At 43.7% G+C, this 22,856-nt stretch overlaps 1 protein-coding gene across 3 annotated transcripts in view; it reads right to left on the bottom strand.

Annotated features, from left to right (window-relative positions):
* The window catches only part of HMGA2 (high mobility group AT-hook 2), a 200,040-nt gene extending 196,433 nt beyond the window's left edge, over positions 1-3,607 (bottom strand). For all 3 annotated transcript variants that reach the window (XR_008892706.1, XM_056574270.1, XM_056574269.1), the window contains exons 1-2: positions 3,149-3,607; positions 1,853-1,942 (exon numbers count right to left, since the gene is read on the bottom strand). Coding sequence is in view for 2 of the 3 variants with exons in the window: in XM_056574270.1 (XP_056430245.1) it covers positions 1,853-1,942; positions 3,149-3,256 (198 nt within the window). In the remaining variant the exon portion in view is untranslated. The remainder of the gene's footprint in view (positions 1-1,852; positions 1,943-3,148) is intronic.
* Between the last annotated feature and the right edge of the window lie 19,249 nt (positions 3,608-22,856).

The following is a 22,856-nucleotide window of genomic DNA, read 5'->3' as shown; positions in this document are numbered from 1 at the left end:
AGGAATACTAAATGTTGTACATATAAAGCCTAATACTGTTAACAAACACCTACTGAGGAGTTTTAAAACCAGATCCAGTTAAACTAGCTCCCACCACTGATCTTGAGGATGAGAGGGTCCCACTCAGCTGCTCATGAACAGTTTGCAAAATATAGTAATAGGGAAACTTTCAAGTGGGAGCACTTGAAAGTTTCCATAAATCCCATCCATTTCAATAGAGCGTGCCATGCATGGAAAACCACCCACAAGTAGGACACATGTACTGTATGTTTGACATATCTTAAAAGTGTTTCCCTGAAAACTCTAAGTTAAAAAATAAATAAAAATGTAACCATAGTTATGGACTAAACAAATAAGACATAAGTTCCTATGTTTTAAAGAACAGTAAGGAGCAGTCAAGGGGACACAAGTCTTTTTCACACAACAAACTCTAAACATGCAAAATTGTTGTGAAACAGCCCAAGGACAGTTTGCAAAAATCAAACAGAAGTTGTGAAAGATAAGGAGAAAAACATACAGCAAACAGGTGGGAATACAGAGCTGCTGCTAAACTATCCTTTACTTGGGAGAGGCTTGTTTGGAATATTATTCATTGGATGAGTATTGACTCCATCAGCACACCAGTCTGAATAGTGTTTTGTCATTGGTGTGATAAGTCTGTATGTATTTATTGTAATGAAAAAAGAAAATGTATGTGTGGCCAATGATAAAAAAAAATAAAAAATTAACAAGCAAAATGTATAATTTATTAAAATACAGAACTGTAAATACTCAAGTAAAAAAAAAAAACACTTCAAAACAAAAGTGATACATTTTAAACAATAAAACATTATGCAGAGGTTCTGCATGACATAGATGAGCTATAAAGTGCATGAAGGACCTTAGATGCCCTTTCCAAACTAAGAAACTGGGAAAGCATGCTGCATGGCTATCCGGAGAATCACTGTCTATACATTAGGAAAACACTTTGTCCTGACATGTTTTCTAGCACACAACTGGAAGATACTGTATATTATTCAGACAATAAACATTACATGGTGAAAAGTGTTTAAAGTCTTAATCTCCAATCTCCCAACGAATAAATACAGATATAGTCAGGCATTGCTAACTTTAAAAGATACAAGAGTAAGAGTTATAGGAATTCCAGAGTAAGTCTATGTTCACATTTGGTATCTGAGGAAGCCCAAACCAAGAGTGGAAGAAGGTGCAAATCTTTTCATTATAGTTACTCTGTGTTTATTCCACTCCTTGCCAAACTACAAAGAGTGAACATAGCCTTACGTGCCATATACATATTTTTGGACATAACAAGTGACAATGGCACTACAACATTCTACAACAATCCCATGGGATAATTAGAAGTATCCTATAGATTTACAGAAGTGCTGCAGAATAGATCAAACAATATTTGCCAACGGAAACATCTCATTCTGCACCAATTACGTTGTTAAATAATGATAAGGAACATATAGTTCTGACAAGTCTGGGGTTGTTATGAATGGACACCAGAATCTTTTTGTTTTGCTATTTAAAGGAACACTTGTGCCTATGACCATACCGGATGAAAAGCTAATGGAAATCACATATATACCGCATGTTACTAAATATAAGCAAGAGATTCTAAAACAATAACACCACTGTACACAACAAAGAAGCAAGCAATCCTTTCTGGGGTCATTACACTGTCTGTGTTTCATTAAAAGGCATGGCTTGTGTTGTGTATTTTATAGAACTGCTTCTTAGTTAGCTGCGGTAAAAACATTAAAGATTCTGGACATATTGGCAGAGAATCCCACTCTAAAAGCACATGTTCCTAGTAACTTGTTGGGCCAGAATGTGCTGCTAAGCTCACCTTTTGTGCCGATTTTGAAGGACCTTTGTTTTTGCTCCCCTTAGGTCTTCCTCTGGGTCTTTTAGGAGAGGGTTCTCCAGCTGCTGGCTCCTAAATACAGAAATAAACTTGATATAGTGGAAGGAATTTAACATGGGAAATTATAGAAGACTCTCCAAGGGCAACTAAACCTTTTTTTTTTTTTTTTTCTCTCTCCTGCCATGATGTACTGGAACACTTAAAAGAAAAAGAAAACCTTACAGGGAAACATATGTAACTAATGGACAAACCCAATGATTTGCAGGAAAAGAAAACATTTACGCACTGAGATAGGTCATAAAACTTTAAGTTGGGCACTTAAGGACTGCGATGACTACATAGGACACAGCTTACTACAGTGGTGAGGTTAACCTATAAACAAAGAGACGGGACTGGACCTTGATTTGGAATGGAGTTGTGGCCACACGTTCCAAATACGCAAACACGCGTGTGGTCTACCGGATACTGATGGATCCATAAAGACACCAAATAGCCATTAGGTAACCACAGGGTTCAACGCTTCCATACGTGCTTCAGTGGGTAGTAAATAAAGTCCTTGTTTGGATCCAATCACTTGCATCATGTGACCATCATCTACATCAGTGGTCTTTAAACTGTGGACCTCCAGGTGTGGCAAAACTACAACTCCCAGCATGCCCGGACAGCCAACGGCTGTCCGGGCATGCTGGGAGTTGTAGTTTTGCCACACCTGGAGGTCCACAGTTTAAAGACCACTGAACTACATGAATACAGTGTTCTTTGCAGGTTCCTTCTAGGGACTCCATGAACTTTCCCAGAGGTGAAACTTCTGCTTTTTCAGTCACTCTCTGCTTTAGAACCCAAAGAACCACAAATGACAAAAAAGGCTAGTGTGCACAGGGCAATGTAAAAACCTGTCTAGTAAAACCACACACTACCAATAGTGAAACATGCATCTCTAAAAAAAAACCATGAATGAAAGCATGCAGTGTATCCACAGGCAACAGACTCATGTATGTCCACAAGAACTAAAACACTAAGCATGGAGCGCTGCGATACTTTTATTGCATTGTTATGTGTGAACAGTCCAGCTTTTGTATGATGTGAGAAGTATTACACACAGCCCCCCGCCTTCCCCCAATGCCAGACTGAAGACCCCCCTGCCTGCACCGACTCCCACAGCGCAATGAGTGCAGTAGTATGAATGAAAACGCACGCTGTGCACGGGCTCCAGCGCATTGTGTGAGGTAACTGCAGTGTGAGGTGCGGTGTGAGGTGCAGCATGCTGCGGGTACTGACTTTTTGCGGTTTCCGAGGTCTGCCCCGAGCCCTCTTCGGTGACTCTGATGAGGGGGATGCAGGATGCTCCGCAGACGTGGACTGGCGGGCACTCTCTTTTGAACTCATGGTATTTCTGCCGTGCACCGACGATTCAGCTGCACCTTAAGCGATCCACGCGAGGAGCCGCCGCCGCTACCGCACCGGACGTCCTGCTGCTGCCACCAAAGTGAGAGGAGAAGAAGAGAGGAGGAGAGCGCAGCGATGGGTCTCCTGTTATGTCCAGACCACCGTGGGCTTCTTCCCCTATACACACTGCTGGCAGCCCGGGGGGGGATGATATGTGTGTGTGTGTGTGATGGGACGGGGACAATGGAGGTTACAGGGCAGCGGAGGTAATGACACTACGCTGCTGCATGCGTCTGGCCACATATAAGTATTGCTGTGCGGCTACACGTGTGTGTGATTTGGGGGGTAAGGGAGGGCTTGTGTTTGTGTGAGTAGGGCATGTGATACAAGGACGGCCCACGGATTATAGTGGGATGGTTAAAAAAAAACACCTTTACCCGTGGGTGGAAAAAATAGGAGGAGGCAGAGAAGCAGCTAGCGGAGGCTGGAGGCCGGCCAGATATAACACAAGTCCGGCAGCGCTGCTGGGGAGGGAAACACGGGGGCTACCTCACGTGCCGGCGGGACTACTAGCTGCACGGAGTGGCCCCGCTCCAAGCTACGGCCAGGGAATCCCTCCTGATGAGGGGGAGGACTGTACAGCCATGTGTCCTATTGTATGTGTGTACATAGTAGTGCAAAGCCCGACCTACTCCATGTGGCTACATGTACACACAACTCTGTTACATGTGCGTACAGGTACAGATACTGCTCCATTACACGAGTGTACAAGTACACATACACCTCTATCACATGTGGCTACAGGTACAGATACTGCTCCATTACACGAGTGTACAAGTACACATACACCTATCACATGTGGCTACAGATCCTACTCCATTACACGTGTGTACAAGTACACATACACCTATCACATGTGGCTACAGATGCTACTCCATTACACGTGTGTACAAGTACACATACACCTATCACATGTGGCTACAGGTACACATACTACTCCATTACACGAGTGTACAAGTACACATACACCTCTGTCACATGTGGCTACAGGTACAGATACTACTCCATTACACGAGTGTACAAGTACACATACACCTATCACATGTGGCTACAGGTACAGATACTACTCCATTACACGTGTGTACAAGTACACATACACCTATCACATGTGGCTACAGGTACAGATACTGCTCCATTACACGAGTGTACAAGTACACATACACCTATCACATGTGGCTACAGGTACAGATACTGCTCCATTACACGAGTGTACAAGTACACATACACCTATCACATGTGGCTACAGATGCTACTCCATTACACGTGTGTACAAGTACACATACACCTATCACAGGTGGCTACAGGTACAGATACTACTCCATTACACGAGTGTACAAGTACACATACACCTATCACATGTGGCTACAGATGCTACTCCATTACACGTGTGTACAAGTACACATACACCTATCACATGTGGCTACAGGTACACATACTACTCCATTACACGAGTGTACAAGTACACATACTCCTCTATCACATGTGGCTACAGGTACACATACTACTCCATTACACGTGTGTACAAGTACACATACACCTATCACAGGTGGCTACAGGTACAGATACTACTCCATTACACGAGTGTACAAGTACACATACACCTATCACATGTGGCTACAGGTACAGATACTACTCCATTACACGTGTGTACAAGTACACATACACCTATCACAGGTGGCTACAGATGCTACTCCATTACACGTGTGTACAAGTACACATACACCTATCACATGTGGCTACAGGTACACATACTACTCCATTACACGAGTGTACAAGTACACATATACCTCTATCACATGTGGCTACAGGTACACATACTACTCCATTACACGAGTGTACAAGTACACATACACCTATCACATGTGGCTACAGATGCTACTCCATTACACGTGTGTACAAGTACACATACACCTATCACATGTGGCTACAGGTACACATACTACTCCATTACACGAGTGTACAAGTACACATACACCTCTATCACATGTGGCTACAGGTACAGATACTACTCCATTACACGAGTGTACAAGTACACATACACCTCTATCACATGTGGCTACAGGTACACATACTACTCCATTACACGAGTGTACAAGTACACATACACCTATCACATGTGGCTACAGATGCTACTCCATTACATGTGTGTACAAGTACAAATACACCTATCACATGTGGCTACAGGTACACATACTACTCCATTACACGAGTGTACAAGTACACATACACCTATCACATGTGGCTACAGGTACAGATACTACTCCATTACACGAGTGTACAAGTACACATACACCTCTATCACATGTGGCTACAGGTACAGATACTACTCCATTACACGAGTGTACAAGTACACATACACCTCTATCACATGTGGCTACAGGTACACATACTACTCCATTACACGAGTGTACAAGTACACATACACATATCACATGTGGATACAGGTACACATACTACTCCATTACACGAGTGTACAAGTACACATACACATATCACATGTGGCTACAGGTACACATACTACTCCATTACACGAGTGTACAAGTACACATACACATATCACATGTGGCTACAGGTACACATACTACTCCATTACACGAGTGTACAAGTACACATACACATATCACATGTGGATACAGGTACACATACTACTCCATTACACGAGTGTACAAGTACACATACACCTATCACATGTGGCTACAGGTACACGTACATCTCTATTACATGTCTATATAAAACATCTATATACATGTGGATACAGGTAAATACACATCTCTATTACATGTGTGTACAAGTACACATAAACGTCTATTACATGTGTGTACAATTGTATACTGTGTATTCAAGTAAGCATAAACCTCTATTACACATGTTTATTCCAAATACACATACTACTCCATTACACGTGTGTACAAGTACACATACACCTCTATTAAATGTTGATACAGGTACACATACATCTCTATTACATGTGTAGAAGTACACATAAACGTCTTCATACATGTGGATACAGGTACATACACACATCTGTTACATTTGTGCACAAGTACACATAAACCTCTATTACATGCGTGCACAAGTACATATAAACCTCTATTACATGTGTGTACAAGTACACATAAACCTCTAATACATGTGTGTACAAGTACACATAAACCTCTATAACATGTTTGTGCACAAGTACACATAAACCTCTATTACATGTGTGTACAAGTATACATAAACCTCTATTACATGTGTGTACAAGTATACATAAACCTCTGTTACATGTGTGCACAAATATACATAAACCTCTATTACATGTGTGCGCAAGTACACATAAACCTCTATTACATCTATGCACAAGTACACATAAACCTCTATTGCATGCGTGTACAAGTACACATACACCCCATTACATGGATGCATGTACATATACATCTCTAGTAAATGTGCATACAACTGCACACATCTCTATTACATGTAGATATAGGTACACACATCTCTATTGCATGTGAATACAACTGCACATACATCTCTATTACATGCGGATACACGTACACACACATCTCTGTTACATTAAATGAGATATCCAGTGGTGAAAAACATATCCAATATCCTAAGGATAAGGGATAAGTTTCAGATCGCAGGGGTCCGACCGCTGGGGCCCCCCGTGATCTCCTGTACGGGGCCCCGATTGCCCACGGTAAGGGGGCGTGTTGACCACCGCACGAAATGGCGGCTGACATGCCCCCTCAATAAAACTCTATGGCAGAGCCGGAGCGCTGCCTTCGGCAATCTCCGGCTTTTCCATAGAGTTGTATTGAGGGGGTGTGACGGCGGCCACTTCGTGAAGTGGTCAACACGCACTATCTGGCCAGCGAGCCGGGGCCCCGTACAGGAGATCTTAGGATAGGGGAAACGTTTTTCACCACTGGACTACCCCTTTAAGATACAGGTACTCACATCTCTGTTCATGTGGATACACATACACATATCTCATCACATGTGGATACACGTACACACACATCTCTATTACATTTAGATACAGGTACACAAATTTCTATTATATGTGGATACACATACACACACATCTCTGTTACATTAAGATACAGGTACCCACATCTCTTACATGTGGATACACGACACATATCTCTGTTACATGTGTGTACTTGTATCTAAATGTAATAGAGATGTGTGTGTACATGTATCCACATCTCTTACATCTGTATACATATATCTGTTACATGTGGATACATGTACACACACATCTCTAAAACATTTAGATACAAGTACACACATGTAACACTGATGCACTTTATAATGTGTTTACTTGAAAATTATACCTTATATGCACTTTATGATGTTAAATTATGTATAATTATGTAAAGACACTGATTAATGGGAGGGGCTATATATACCCTCCCCATAAGTCACTTGAACATGCTTGAAAATGGCGGCGTGAGGCTGCTGAAACGTAGCACTTATCTTGTAACACTGGGAATGGAATAAATCACCTTCTCTTTTTTTGGATAAACTCCTGTGTGCTGTGGAATCATTGGATGTTACATCTGTATACATATATCTGTTACATGTGGATACATGTACACACACATCTCTATTACATTTAGATACAGGTACACACATCTCTATTACATGTGGATACATGTACACACACATCTTTATTACATTTAGATACAGGTACACACATCTCTATTACATGTGGATACATGTACACACACATCTTTATTACATTTAGATACAGGTACACACATCTCTATTACATGTGGATACACGTACACACACATCTCTATTACATTTAGATACAGGTACACACATCTCTATTACATGTGGATACACGTACACACACACACATCTCTATTACATTTAGATACAGGTACACACATCTCTATTACATGTGGATACATGTACACACACATCTCTATTACATTAAGATACAGGTACACACATCTCTATTACATTTGAACACACGTACACACACATCTCTATTACATTTAGATACAGGTACACACATCTCTATTACATGTGGATACACGTACACACACATCTCTATTACATTTAGATACATGTACACACATTTCTATTACATGTGGATATACGTACACACACATCTTTTAGGGTGCACTCACACCACGTTTTTGCAATACAGTTCTTGTATACGCTTTCAATGTGAAAACCGTATGGAACTGTATTGAAAACAGTACGCATTGACTCTCCATTGAAAACCATATGCCAAACGATACATCCTGCTGCATCTGTTTTGCGTCTTGTACGGTTTTGTCCATTTTTTCCTGTACCCAAAATCGTAGACTACCATGGTGTTTGGTCCAGGTGAAAAACCGTATAAGTTTTTTTTTTTTACATGGAAGTCAATGGAAACCGTATAGAACCGTATGTGTGTATGATTCCATCCGGTTTGCACCATACGGTTTTTGACTTTGCAAAGTTTTTTTTCTTGGAATTTCAATCATACAAGTGAAACTATATTCATAATGAAGTGAAAAGATAAAAACGTATACTTTTTTTCTTAAAAAACAGATGCAACCGGACATCATTTTTCAAACCCTATACGTTTTTAATCGTATACGGGTTAAAATTTGTACACACATTTAAATACAGTTTAGACCGGTTTTGAGAAATCCGTTTCTCATCAAAAACCTGATACGGGAACTGTATTGCAAAATCGTGGTGTGAATGCACCCTTACATTTAGATACAGGTACTCACATTTCTATTACATGTGGATACCCGTACACACACCTATTACATTTAGATACAGGTACGCACATTTCTATTACATGTGGATACACGTACACACACATCTCTATTACATTTAGATACAGGTACGCACATTTCTATTACATGTGGATACATGTACACACATCTCTGTTACATTTAGATACAGGTACGCACATTTCTATTACATGTGGATACATGTACACACATCTCTGTTACATTTAGATACAGGTACACACATTTCTATTACATGTGGATACATGTACACACATCTCTGTTACATTTAGGTACTCTCATCTCTTCATGTGGATACACGTACACACCTCTGTTACATGTGAATACAACTGCACACAGACCTCTGTTACATGTGAATACAACTGCACACATCTCTTACATGGGGATCCATGTACACATATCTCTATTACATGTGGATACACATACATACATCAAGGATCAAGTCGTGGGGAAAAAAACTGTGGGAACTCTTTCCACTAAAAGTCTGTTCCTGCAAGATTCCTGCTAATGGGAATGGTGCTCCTGCTGTGGAAAAGTGCAAGACTTGAGCCCTACACATATCTTTATTACTTGTTAATATACGTGTACTCACATCTCTATTACTTGTGGATATAGGTGTACACACATCTCTATTACATGTGGATACAAGTACACACACATCTCTATTACATGATAAAAGTACACATACATTTCTAATACCGCCACACCAGTAACATATATCAGTGCAGTTGTATACATATAACATTGCAGTTTTGTCTAGTGACTCACAGGTGACATCTTCTCAGATTAGAATTGTTCACTTTCCATTTTCTTCTTCATCCAGTCCAGCACGCCATGACTACATCTTCCAGCCATGCCTTATCTTTGGAGAATCTGCTGGACAAACATGTTAGGCTCCACACTTTTCCTGGACCTTACCCACATTATTCCAACTAGGGATTCACCGAAATTTCGGCCACCGAAAATTATCGTCTGAAAATGGCAGTTTCTGCCTTTTTCAGGTCCATGATTTTCCTGGGCGTGTCCTCTGTGTGTCTCTGGCCACGGGAGGGAGCTCGGTGAGATGGCGGTACTCTGCTGCAGTGTGTTCCCCCCTCAGGTCCCATGCGAGCTCTCCATTATGAGAACTGTTTTTCCTTCCAGCAGTGCTAAGCGCTGGGAATAGGTGAAATAACCCCTCCACGACCGCCCGCTGGATGAATACAGCACAGCCATGCACGATTGTATGAAGCGATGTCAGGAGCTGAGCTTGCTTCATATTGGCTAATTCCAGACATCACTGATTCTTTTGATGTCCCACATTAACCCTAAATTGGCTTAAATAGTCTTCGGTAACTCAGTGGAGTTGATCAAGACACCTGCGAGGTCCCGATCAGCTGGCTAATGCCAGACATCACCGATCTGGGTGATGTCCGCATTAACCCTTCAGACACCGCGATCGACATTGATTGCGGTGTCTAAAATGGCTAACACACTCTTAGGTAGCTCAGTGGAGCTGATCGGGACAACCGCAGCAAAACTCACAGGTCCCGATCAGCATAAAGGAAAGGCGAAGGTTCCTTACCTGCCTCCGACTCGTTCGATCAGCGCTCCAATATGCAGGTAGCCTTAACATCCTGTAGAAATGGAGCACTGATAACACTGATCAGTGCTGTGCTATAGGCTTCTATGGCACAGCAATGATCAGTGTTTGCAAACACAAGAGTGCTCCTGTGTGTCTCCCACTGTTACAAAACTACAACTCCCACTACAACTGGAGACTGCCCTATGGGGGAGAAATGTGAAAAAAAAATATAAGGCAATAAATGTAAAAAAAAAAAAAGACCCTCCCCTAAAAAAGTTTTAATTCTCAACCCCCCCCCCCCCCCCCCCCCCCCTTTTTCAAGTAAAGGTTAACAAAATGCATAAATATCCGAACTATTAAAATATAAAGATAAACTGAACCAATCATCAGATTTTACCTTATATAACGCTTAGCAAAGCGTTATATAGTAATATCTTTATCCTCACCATCTCCAGGGGACCCTCCTGCTCCGAGGGATGGTGAGGATATGAACTTAGAAGACGCTCCCCACCAGCCCCATAAGTAGTCCCCTGGGCAGGGAAGCTCTTCTCACCTAGTCCTGTCTTTGGCCGCCAGCGACGCCCCCTCGGCTTGATTGACAGGCCGCGTCATCGCTCTGCCCACTGAACAGACTGAGGGAGGGGGCGGTCAGGGACAGTTTGTTCTTACCCCCAGGTAATAGCACTGCAGCCGGGTGAACTGTAGGGGGCAATAGGACTGAAAAAAAAAGTTATATAAAGACTATATTAAAAAAAAAAAAAGTGGGTGGAACAATGCATTTTAGGTTTTCGGCCAAGCACAGCCTAAATTTTCAGTTTGGGGCAAAAATTTCCCTTTTGGTGCATCCCTAATTCCAACCAAGTACCTCCCTTTTGAGATACCCCCCACAGTCTGAAAGTACCTTGCCCCACAATGTGAGTGTGTAAGTAGGTGGATTACACGCTATTACGTAAGTAAGGCTGGGTTCACACTACGGAATTTCCGCCTGCCATTCCGCTTTGAAATTGCAGGCAGAAATTCCGCTTACTAAAAATGTATAGTATAGTGAATTTATGAACGGAAAATCCGCTTGAAAATTTTCGGCTGAAGAATGGCGTTGCTCATTCTGCAGGCGGAAATACTCGCGGAACACATTGCAGTCAATTGGAGACTGCAGTGTCCGCGTGGTCCTAGCGCCGACTAAATCATGTATGGCTCAGGGTAGCATACAATCACTGGGGTAGGACATCACTGTAGCCAGTGATTGGCTGAGCATGATGTCATCTAAAGCTCCATGTAGTGCTGCAGTGGCTGTGACCAGGCACTGATTCTGGAGGTTGCAAAGAAGTGAGGGAAGTAAGTCAAAGCTTTTTTATTTGTTTTATTATGGGCACATAGGTTGAATAACATTTTTCTGTGGACAACCCTTTCAATATACCAGGAGTAAAGGAGTGTTTTCTCCACTTCTGGAAGTTACTGTCACGATTCGGCTTAAGGTTGTGGATCCTCTGTGTCAGCGAGGGATTGGCGTGGACCGTGCTGGTGGACCGGTTCTAAGAGGCTACTGGTGTTCACCAGAGCCCGCCGCAAAGCGGGATGGTCTTGCTGCGGCAGTAGCAACCAGGTCGTATCCACTAGCAACGGCTCAACCTCGCTGACTGCTAAGAAGGCGTGGGACAGAAGGACTAGGCAGAGGCAAGGTCAGACGTAGCAGAAGGTCGGGGCAGGCGGCAAGGTTCGTAGTCAAGATGGATAGCAGGAGTTCAGGTAACACAGGCTTTGGACAACACTAAACGCTTTCACTGGCACAAGGCAACAAGATCCGGCAAGGGAGTGCAGGGGAAGTGATGTGATATAGCCAGGGAGCAGGTGGAAGCCAATTAAGCTAATTGGGCCAGGCACCAATCATTGGTGCACTGGCCCTTTAAGTCTAAGAGAGCTGGCGCGCGCGCGTCCTAGAGAGCGGAGCCACGCGCGCCAGCACATGACAGCAGGGGACCGGGACGGGTAAGTGACTTGGGATGCGATTCGCGAGCGGGCGCGTCCCGCTGTGCGAATCGCATCCCCGACGGCCATGTCAGTGCAGCGCTCCCGGTCAGCGGGACTGACCGGGGCGCTGCAGGGAGAGAGACGCCGTGAGCGCTCCCGGGAGGAGCAGGGACCCGGAGCGCTCGGCGTAACAGTACCCCCCCCCCCCAAGGTCTCCCCCTTTCTTTGTCCGGTAACTGCTTCCCATGGGATGAGGACACCGGGAATGATTGAAGGGTTTCCTCAAAGGCAGGCCGTACAGCAGGAGTGGGAATGGGGAGGGAGGGCAGAGGGTGAAGCTTGGCACGGGGCAGGGTGACACCAGGACGGGGGCCATGAGGAGGCACTGAGGCTTGCCTGACGGGACTGGGATGGGGGGAGAGGCATTTCTTGTGGCAAGCAGAGTCCCAATTCTTGATCTCCCCGGTGGTCCAGTCAAGGGTGGGAGAATGAAGCTGGAGCCATGGCAGACCGAGGAGGACCTCAGAGGTGCAGTTGGGAAGGACGAAAAATTCAATCCTTTCGTGGTGGGGTCCAATGCACATTAAGAGGGGTTTTGTGCGGTAACGCACGGTGCAATCCAATCTAACTCCGTTGACCGCGGAAATGTAGAGCGGCTTGACGAGACGGGTCACCGGAATGCAGAATTTATTCACCAAAGAATCCAAAATGAAATTCCCAGAGGCACCAGAGTCCAAGCAGGCCACGGCTGAGAGGGAGGAGTTGGCTGAAGGAGAAATCCGCACGGGCACCGTGAGACGTGGAGAAGCAGACTTTGAACCAAGAGACGCCACACCCACGTGAGCTGGGTGCGTGCGTACGTTTCCTAGATGTGGAGGACGAATAGGGCAATCCACCAAGAAATGCGCGGTACTGGCACAGTACAGACAAAGATTTTCTTCCCTACGGCGATTCCTCTCTTCCTGGGTCAGGCGAGACCGATCCACTTGCATGGCCTCCTCGGCGGGAGGCCCAGGCGTAGATTGCAAAGGATACTGTGGGAGAGGTGCCCAGAGATCTAAGTCTTTTTCCTGGCGGAGCTCCTGATGTCTCTCAGAAAAACGCATGTCAATGCGGGTGGCCAAATGGATAAGTTCTTGCAGGTTGGCAGGAATCTCTCGTGCGGCCAGCACATCCTTGATGCTACTGGATAGGCCTTTTTTAAAGGTCGCGCAGAGAGCCTCGTTATTCCATGATAATTCGGAAGCAAGAGTACGAAATTGGATGGCGTACTCGCCCACTGAAGAATTACCCTGGACCAGGTTCAGCAGGGCAGTCTCGGCAGAAGAAGCTCGGGCTGGCTTCTCGAAGACACTACGGACCTCAGCGAAGAAGGACTGGACTGTGGCTGTGGCAGGATCATTGCGGTCCCAGAGCGGTGTGGCCCAAGACAAGGCCTTTCCTGAAAGAAGGCTCACTACGAACGCCACCTTAGACCGTTCTGTAGGAAACAAGTCCGACAACATCTCCATATGCAGGGAACACTGAGACAGAAATCCACGGCAGAGTCTAGAGTCCCCATCAAATTTGTCCGGCAGGGACAAGCGGAGGCTAGGAGCGGCCACTCGCTGCGGAGGAGGTGCAGGAGCTGGCGGAGGAGATGGTTGCTGCTGTAGCAGAGGCAGAAGTTGCTGTAACATGGCGGTCAACTGCGACAGCTGCTGTCCTTGTTGGGCAATCTGCTGCGATTGCTGAGCGACCACCGTGGGAAGGTCAGCGAGACTTGGCAGCGGCACCTCAGCGGGATCCATGGCCGGATCTACTGTCACGATTCGGCTTAAGGTTGTGGATCCTCTGTGTCAGCGAGGGATTGGCGTGGACCGTGCTGGTGGACCGGTTCTAAGAGGCTACTGGTGTTCACCAGAGCCCGCCGCAAAGCGGGATGGTCTTGCTGCGGCAGTAGCAACCAGGTCGTATCCACTAGCAACGGCTCAACCTCGCTGACTGCTGAGAAGGCGTGGGACAGAAGGACTAGGCAGAGGCAAGGTCAGACGTAGCAGAAGGTCGGGGCAGGCGGCAAGGTTCGTAGTCAAGATGGATAGCAGGAGTTCAGGTAACACAGGCTTTGGACAACACTAAACGCTTTCACTGGCACAAGGCAACAAGATCCGGCAAGGGAGTGCAGGGGAAGTGATGTGATATAGCCAGGGAGCAGGTGGAAGCCAATTAAGCTAATTGGGCCAGGCACCAATCATTGGTGCACTGGCCCTTTAAGTCTCAGAGAGCTGGCGCGCGCGCGTCCTAGAGAGCGGAGCCACGCGCGCCAGCACATGACAGCAGGGGACCGGGACGGGTAAGTGACTTGGGATGCGATTCGCGAGCGGGCGCGTCCCGCTGTGCGAATCGCATCCCCGACGGCCATGTCAGTGCAGCGCTCCCGGTCAGCGGGACTGACCGGGGCGCTGCAGGGAGAGAGACGCCGTGAGCGCTCCCGGGAGGAGCAGGGACCCGGAGTGCTCGGCGTAACAGTTACACTGGAAACCCTGAGCTCTTGCAATCCCTGAATGAAAGACTTGCTCCACTTTATTCTAGCCCTGCCAAGAAAACATAGCAATCTAGAATAAGTGCCCTTTATGACAGATTTAAAAAAGGCATATTGGCGCTTATTGAGAGGTTAACACATATTTAACTAATGTACATAGACAAAAACAAAGAGATATACACTAGAACTGAACAGAAATTCCATATTGTGATTATGTAGGTACATATTGCCATTGCAATATGATAAATGAGGAAATCCCCTCCATTTGATATGCAATGCCATCATGTCATGTCCTAACCCCCCATTTTGAGTCCCATTCTCCTCTGAGTGGTGTTTTTTTTGTGCTTCCTTCTTACGAGACAAGCAGCTAATTGCAGGACCTTCCTGCTCAACCAATAATACACTGCAGCAATATCCTGTAGCGGCCAGTGATTTGCTGGGCAGCAATGTCCTTTAAAATAGTTATAGTAAGGCAGAACAGTTAGGGAATGTTATATTCCTCTCTGGAATTAAACACACATCTTTATTGCAGTCAGGTCCATAAATATTGGGACATTGACACAATTCTAACATTTTTGGCTCCATACACCACCACAATGGATTTGAAATGAAACAAACAAAATGTGCTTTAATTGCAGACTATCAGCTTTAATTTGAGGGTATTTACATCCCAATCAGGTGAACGGTGTATGAATTACAACAGTTTGCATATGTGCCTCCCACTTGTTAAGGGACCAAAAGTAATGGGACAATTGGCTTCTCAGCTGTTCCATGGCCAGGTGTGTCATGCCCTCATTATCCCAATTACAATGAGCAGATAAAAGGTCCAGAGTTAATTTCAAGTGTGCTATTTGCATCTGGAATATGTTGCTGTCAACTCTCAAGATGAGATCCAAAAAGCTGTCACTATCAGTGAAGCAAGCCATCATTAGGCTGAAAAAACAAAACAAACCCATCAGAGAGAGAGACAAAACATTAGGAGTGGCGGAAACAACTGTTTTGAACATTCTTAAAAAGAAGGAACGCACCGATGAGCTCAGAAACACCAAAAGACCCAGAAGACCAAGGAAAACAACTGTGGAGGATGACCGAAGAATTCTTTCCCTGGTGAAGAAAACCCCCTTCACAACAATTGGCCAGATCAAGAACACTCTCCAGGAGGTAGGTGTATGTGTGTCAAAGTCAACAATCAAGAGAAGACTTCACCAGAGTGAATACAGAGGGTTCACCACAAGATGGAAACCATTGGTGAGCCTGAAAAACAGGAAGGCCAGATTAGAGTTTGCCAAACAACATCTAAAAAAGCCTTCACAGTTCTGGAACAACATCCTATGGACAGATGAGACCAAGATCAACTTGTACCAGAGTGATGGGAAGAGAAGAGTATGGAGAAGGAAAGGAACATGATCCTAAGCATACACCTCATCAGTGAACATGGTTGTGGTAGTGTCATGGCGTGGGCATGTATGGCTGCCAATGGAACGGCTTCTCTTGTATTTATTGATGATGTGACTGCTTACAAAAGCAGCAGGATAAATTCTGAAGTGTTTCGGGCAGTATTATCTGCTCATATTCAGCAAAATGCTTCAGAACTCATTGGACGGCGCTTCACAGTGCAGATGGACAATGACCCAAAGCATACTGCAAAAGCAACCAAAGAGAAATAAGGGAAATAAGTGGAATGTTATGCAATGGCCAAGTCAATCACCTGACCTGAATCCGATTGAGCATGCATTTCACTTTCTGAAGACAAAACTGAAGGGAAAATGCCCCAAGAACAAGCAAGAACTGAAGACAGTTGCAGTAGAGGCCTGACAGAGAATCACCAGGGATGAAACCCAACATCTGGTGATGTCTATGTGTTCCAGACTTCAGGCTGTAATTGACTGCAAAGGATTTGCAACTAAGTATTAAAAATTGAAAGTTTGAGTTATGATTATTATTCTGTCCCATTACTTTTGGTCACTTAACAAGTGGGAGGCACATATGCAAACTGTTGTAATTCCTACATCTTTCCCCTGATTTGGATGTAAATACCCTCAAATTAAAGCTGATAGTCTGTAGTTAAAGCAAATCTTGTTCATTTAATTTCAAATCCATTGTGGTGGTGTATAGAGCCAAAAATGTTAGAATTGTGTCGGTGTTCCAATATTTATGGACCTGACTGTACATGTAGATACACAAACACACATCTCTATTAGGTTTTGTTCACACTACTGTCATGTTTTTGCATTTTAACAGCTGTTTTTCTGCTGAAAGAGGTCATGGTAAAATAGACAAAATAACTTAACATAACGAATGATAACGGATGACCAATGTCCGTTATTTTAACAGGCATTCTATCAAAATAATGGACATGTTCCATCCATTATCACCCGTTATTTCATCCGTTATAGTACGTTATTTTATGTCTGTTATTTTATTTCCATGTTCTGAGCATGCGCAGTACAAATAACAGCATAACGGAAATTAAAATAACGGGCACTAACGGATGTCAATTGTGAACATCCGTCACCCATAGACTTCAATGTTAAAATTTTAATGGCCATTATTCCACTGTTCTTTTTATCGGGACAAAAATTACTGCATGCATCCTCTTTTGTGCCATCAAAAATAACATCCGTTAGTAATAACGGGATATAACTGGTGATGCGGGATGGTTAAAAAATCCCATTGACATGAATGGGATATTTTGACGGCTGTATAAGGGACTTTCAGAGGAGAGTTCATGATGGAAGATTTTGCAGGTTGACAACGGTAGTGTGAAAGGGGCCTTACATGTAGATACACAGACATACGCATCTCTAAGGTATGTTCACATGGTTATAAAAACCATGGGGGTCATGTATTTTAAGGGAGGTTTAGGTGAGTCATAGCACAAATTTTTACACTTGTCACATTCAGGTTGGGTCTAAGCAGCATGTACAATAAGGTGTGTGCCTCTTCATATATACTGGCTATTGTAAGTGTGCCACAAGGACTGTCCCACAGATTTCACAGCTGGCCTAGAAAAATAGACTCCATGGGTTGGGGAGAGTAAGGTGGTAAGTAGAGATGCATAGCACAGCCACAGGTGCAACGTATTGTATGAGCACAGCCTGGCATCACCTAATCGGTGCTCTCCATTGCTTGGCAGCATGCCAGAAACTAACCTATTGCAGGTGTATGCTGTGGACTATGTTGGATTACCTGGACTTTGTTGTTGTTGCAGTTTTTTTTTCCTTCATTTTAAACCCAGGATGTGGGGGTGTTTTACTGTAAATAATTTTTTTTTCCTGTTTTCTGTATTCTTTTAAATCACTTTACAGACTTAGAAGCAGAAGCCGTCTGATAGATGGCCTCCATTACTAAGCTGGGGCATAGGGTTATCCATTAAAAGGTTTATCGCTAACCCCCCATTATTACCCCACTGACCTCTGCCATGAGGGGTAGTGAGAAGAACCAGGTACCATCAGGCCCGAAGCATTAAAAAAATTACGTTTTAGGACTGGGCAGTAATAGGCGGGCATTATTTAGGCCAGGGGGGGGGCAAAATAAGTGACCACTGCCACCCTGGTAATGCAGCCTGCTACTGCTTGTCTTGTATCCGGCTGGCTATGAAAAATAGGGGAGACGCTATGCTTATTTTTCATAGATGAATGTAAAAAGTGTGAAGACACAGACAGGAGCTGTAAGACCATTTTTAGCATCACTACCTAACTTCTAGCAATTAGTGTATCTTAGTGATGAACAGCATTGCTACCTAACTCCATCCCCGCAATGTATGCCTCCCGCACAGCCTGAGTTGTGTATGCAGCTGTATAGCCCTTGGCTCAGCTCAGCCACATGGAGAACAGGGACTCTTGTCTGTAAAGTTATAGGAGTGTTGGCTACTGTACAGCTGGGGGAGATAAGCAGTGGTGCTATGCATCACTACTTATCTAGTAACACTCCGTGAGCCCGGTGTGCTGCTTCAAATAGGAAGCATCACTTTATATATACCCTTTTAGTCAGAACATTTAAACCACTGACAAGCAAATTATATTTATTCTCATCACAATGACTCTGGTCAAGCCATGAAGTTGTGTCCCAGAACAGAAACACCTTTGCTACTTGAACTCTGTTCAGGGGGTTAGTGTTTCCCAAGTTGCCTTTCTCTATTACAGGTCTGAATCTTTATGTAGTTATGAAATAAGAGTATTTTTTTTTGTGTGTTATCAGCGTACTGTGTTAGGGTTAACTGTTTCCAGCTGTAACAGCGTTTTTAGGGACAAATACCATTACTGATGGTCTCTACAGCTTTTGGATGAAGGTACTGGTTATCCTCTATGCCGCACCTATCCCTGTGACGGACTACAGTCATTGGTGTTATGACTATACCCAAGGAAATGTAGGTGAGGGACTTTTCTTGTAGCCATGGACTGCCCCCATGAGGATCTCAAATCCCCGCCAGATAGAGCCAAGCCTAGAGTCTTTAGTTCCCAGTAACCGTATATTAGTCAGTCAAGTCAAATCCAGTCAAAAGTCTTCAGTCTAAGTTTTTACTTAGCTTCAGCATAAGACAAATCATGTGTGTAACCAAGTCAGTAAAGTAGCAAGTGTACCTCAGGTCCCACAGTTGCCTTAAAGTCAGTGACTGTGACTGTTCACTAATTTCACCTGCTCCTGTGTAACTTTTACCTCAAGTTTTTACCAATTGAATTGTCTATTGTATGTTAGGCTAAGTCTCCACTTGGTTTTTTGTCCTGCGTTTTTAGGGATTAAAAAAACGCCTGAAAAAATCGCCAGTGCAATGTACGTCATCATGCGTTTTTTCCCGCGTTTTTTAAATTTGTGTGGAAATTGCACCTTGGCGGGGTTTTTTTGGTACTTTTTTAATAAAGTGTGTGTGTTTCACTTTTTTTTCTCAATTTTAATTTTTTTTTATGTAGTACTACTACTCCCAGCATGGAACAGATCATTCCATGATGGGAGTGGTATTAACTGTACTATAGACATATCGCCCCGGGTGTCAGTCCTGACACCCGATGCGATCGTCCATAATATAGCAGAGAAGCGAGCGGGTCTATACAGTGCTCGCCTCTCCGCACTATACTCCATGCCGGCCAGTGATGTCAATAGAAATTCATATCACTCATTCATATTTTCCGCCCAGAGCTGTGATTGGCCGGATGGTTGCAGCCAATCACAGCTCTGAGGAAAAGATGAATGAATGAGTGGCCAGCCCGGAGTATAGTGTAAAGCAGGGATGCGAGCGATGTATACAGCCGCTCCATCTCTGCTATAGACAGGACGATCACATTGGATGTCAGTAGTGATACCTGCTGCGATCTGTTCTTATCTGCAAGTACTACTACTTCCAACATGGAGCACACTCTGCTCCATGCTGGGAGCTGTAGTACCTGCATTAATAGACAGATCACAGCGAGTGTAACTTCTGACACCCACTGCGATCTGTCTATTAATGCAGGTACTACAGCTCCCAGCATGAGGCAGAGTGTGCTCCATGTTGGGAGTAGTAGTAGCTGCAGTTATGGAAAGATCACGGCGGATGTCACTCCTCCTGACACCCACTGTGATCCTCCTGTATAATGTATGGATGCGGCCAGCGCTCTTCTATGGTCCCCTGCACGGCCGTATATATACACACATGTTCCTATTTCTCACAGAGAGCTGTGATTGGCTGGAACCATCTGGCCAATCACAGCTCTGCGGGAAATGGGAATAAGTGTAAATAAATGTCAGGGCAGGGGATCTGCCTATTGGTACATGTAGTACTACTCCCATCATGGAACAGTGTGTTCCATGCTGGGAGTAGTAGTACTAACTAAAAAAAAATCTAAAAAATAAAGCAAAAAAGTGAAAAACACACACAATACATTTTTATAATTGTTGGCTACATTTTTATTTCCCCGCACACATAAATTGATCCCTGTTTAAAAAGTAACAATTTTTTTTTTAATAAATAATATAAATTTCGTTAGATACAATTTTTTCCTTCACTACTGTTTATTTAAAAAAAAAAAAATGTTAATGGTACCCTACGAAATTTTATTAAAAACAGGTATCTCCATCACTTTTTTGGATCGCTAAAGTCCAGAAAAGATTAAAAACCGCCTGCAAAAACGCCAAAGTTAAACCCCACATATTGTTTTTCTTGGTGTTTTCTCACTCCCATAGACTTCTATTGGAGAAAAAATGCAACGATTTTGCAAAAAAATGCCGGTTTGAGCGACATACAGCGTTTTTTTCAAAACGCCAAGGAGCTGAAAAAAACGCAAAAAAAGTGAAAAAACTTCAAAAGGATAAAAAAAACGCCAAAGGGAAAAAACGCCAAGTGGAATTCGAAATTTGCGATTTCTCATTGATTTACAGCTAACATCTGGCCGCAGCGTTTTTTTTTTTTTTTTAAAATGCCATGCGGCAGAATTGGCGTTTTTCTTGGCGTTTTGCCAGAAAAAAAAGTGGAGACTTAGCATTACAGATCTGCAACTATTTTAGTAAAGTTTAAGCGGTTTTCCAATGTTTTTCAAAGTCAAAGATGTGTGGTAAAAAAATTAAAAAAAATGCAGCAGAAGCAAATAGCATTGCTTATCTGCTCAAATCTAAAACCAGAAATCCATTTGTTTTGGAAATTTTTGCTGCCAATGGCAACCAATGGAACTACATAAAATGCAGCAAAATTCATAGGTGATTGATAAGTGCTTCACAGTAAAAATCTATTTTCCAAAAGCAACACAAGAGCTTCTTAAGGCTAAGTTTCCACTCCTGCGTCTGACGTTTTTTCTGGCATTTTAGCATTTGAGTGGAAATTGCATTTTTGGCCCCATTGGCGTTTTTTTCAAAATTTGTTGGGTACCAAAAAAAAAAAAGTGCAGTAGGGATGGGAAAAAATGTATTTAACAATTTTTTTTTTATAATGAAATTTTAATTAATTTTTAATAAAGTGTCTGCGTGCTTTTCACTTTTTTTTCTCCATTTTTATTTTTTTTTACATTTTTTAGGTAGTACTCCTATTCCCAGCATGGAACAGACTGTTCCATGATGGGAGTAGTAGTTCTTGTACTAAAAGACATATTTCTCCAGCTGTAACTCCTGATATTATGTGATCGTCCATAATATAGCAGAGATGCGGAGCAGCTCTATACAGCGCCCACATCTCTGCACTATACTCCGGCCGGCCAGTGACGTGAATAGAAAGTCACCTCACTCATTCATATTTTCCGCCCAGAGTGGGTATTGGCTGGATGGTTGCCGCCAATCACGGCTCTCAGAGGGAAATATGAATCAGTGATGTTCTATTCACATCACTGGCCGGAGTATAGTACAGAGATCCGAGCGCTGTATAGAGCCGCTCCACATCTCTGCAATAGAAAGGACAATCGCATCGGGTGTCAGGAGTGACACCTGCTGTGATCTGTCCTTAACTGGAGGTACTACTACTCCCAACATGGAGCACACTGCTCCATGCTGGGAGCTGTAGTACCTGCATTAATAGACAGATCGCAGCAAGTATCACTCCTTACACCCGCTGTGATCCTCCTGTATAATGTATAGATGCGGCCGGCCACTCTTCTTTGGTCCCCTGCACTGTCGTATATATACACCTATTCATATTTCCCACGGAGAGTTGTGATTGGCTGGGATCATCTGGCCAATCACAGCTCTCTGTGGGACATATGAATAGGTGTATATATACGGCAGTGCAGGGGACCATAGAAGATTGGCCAGTCGCATCTATAAATGATACAGATGGATCGC

Source organism: Hyla sarda, chromosome 4 (assembly GCF_029499605.1).
Source record: "Hyla sarda isolate aHylSar1 chromosome 4, aHylSar1.hap1, whole genome shotgun sequence".
Lineage (NCBI taxonomy): Eukaryota > Metazoa > Chordata > Amphibia > Anura > Hylidae > Hyla > Hyla sarda.
The sequence above is the reverse complement of the archived record's forward strand: the minus strand, read 5'-3'. Positions and strand labels throughout refer to the sequence as shown.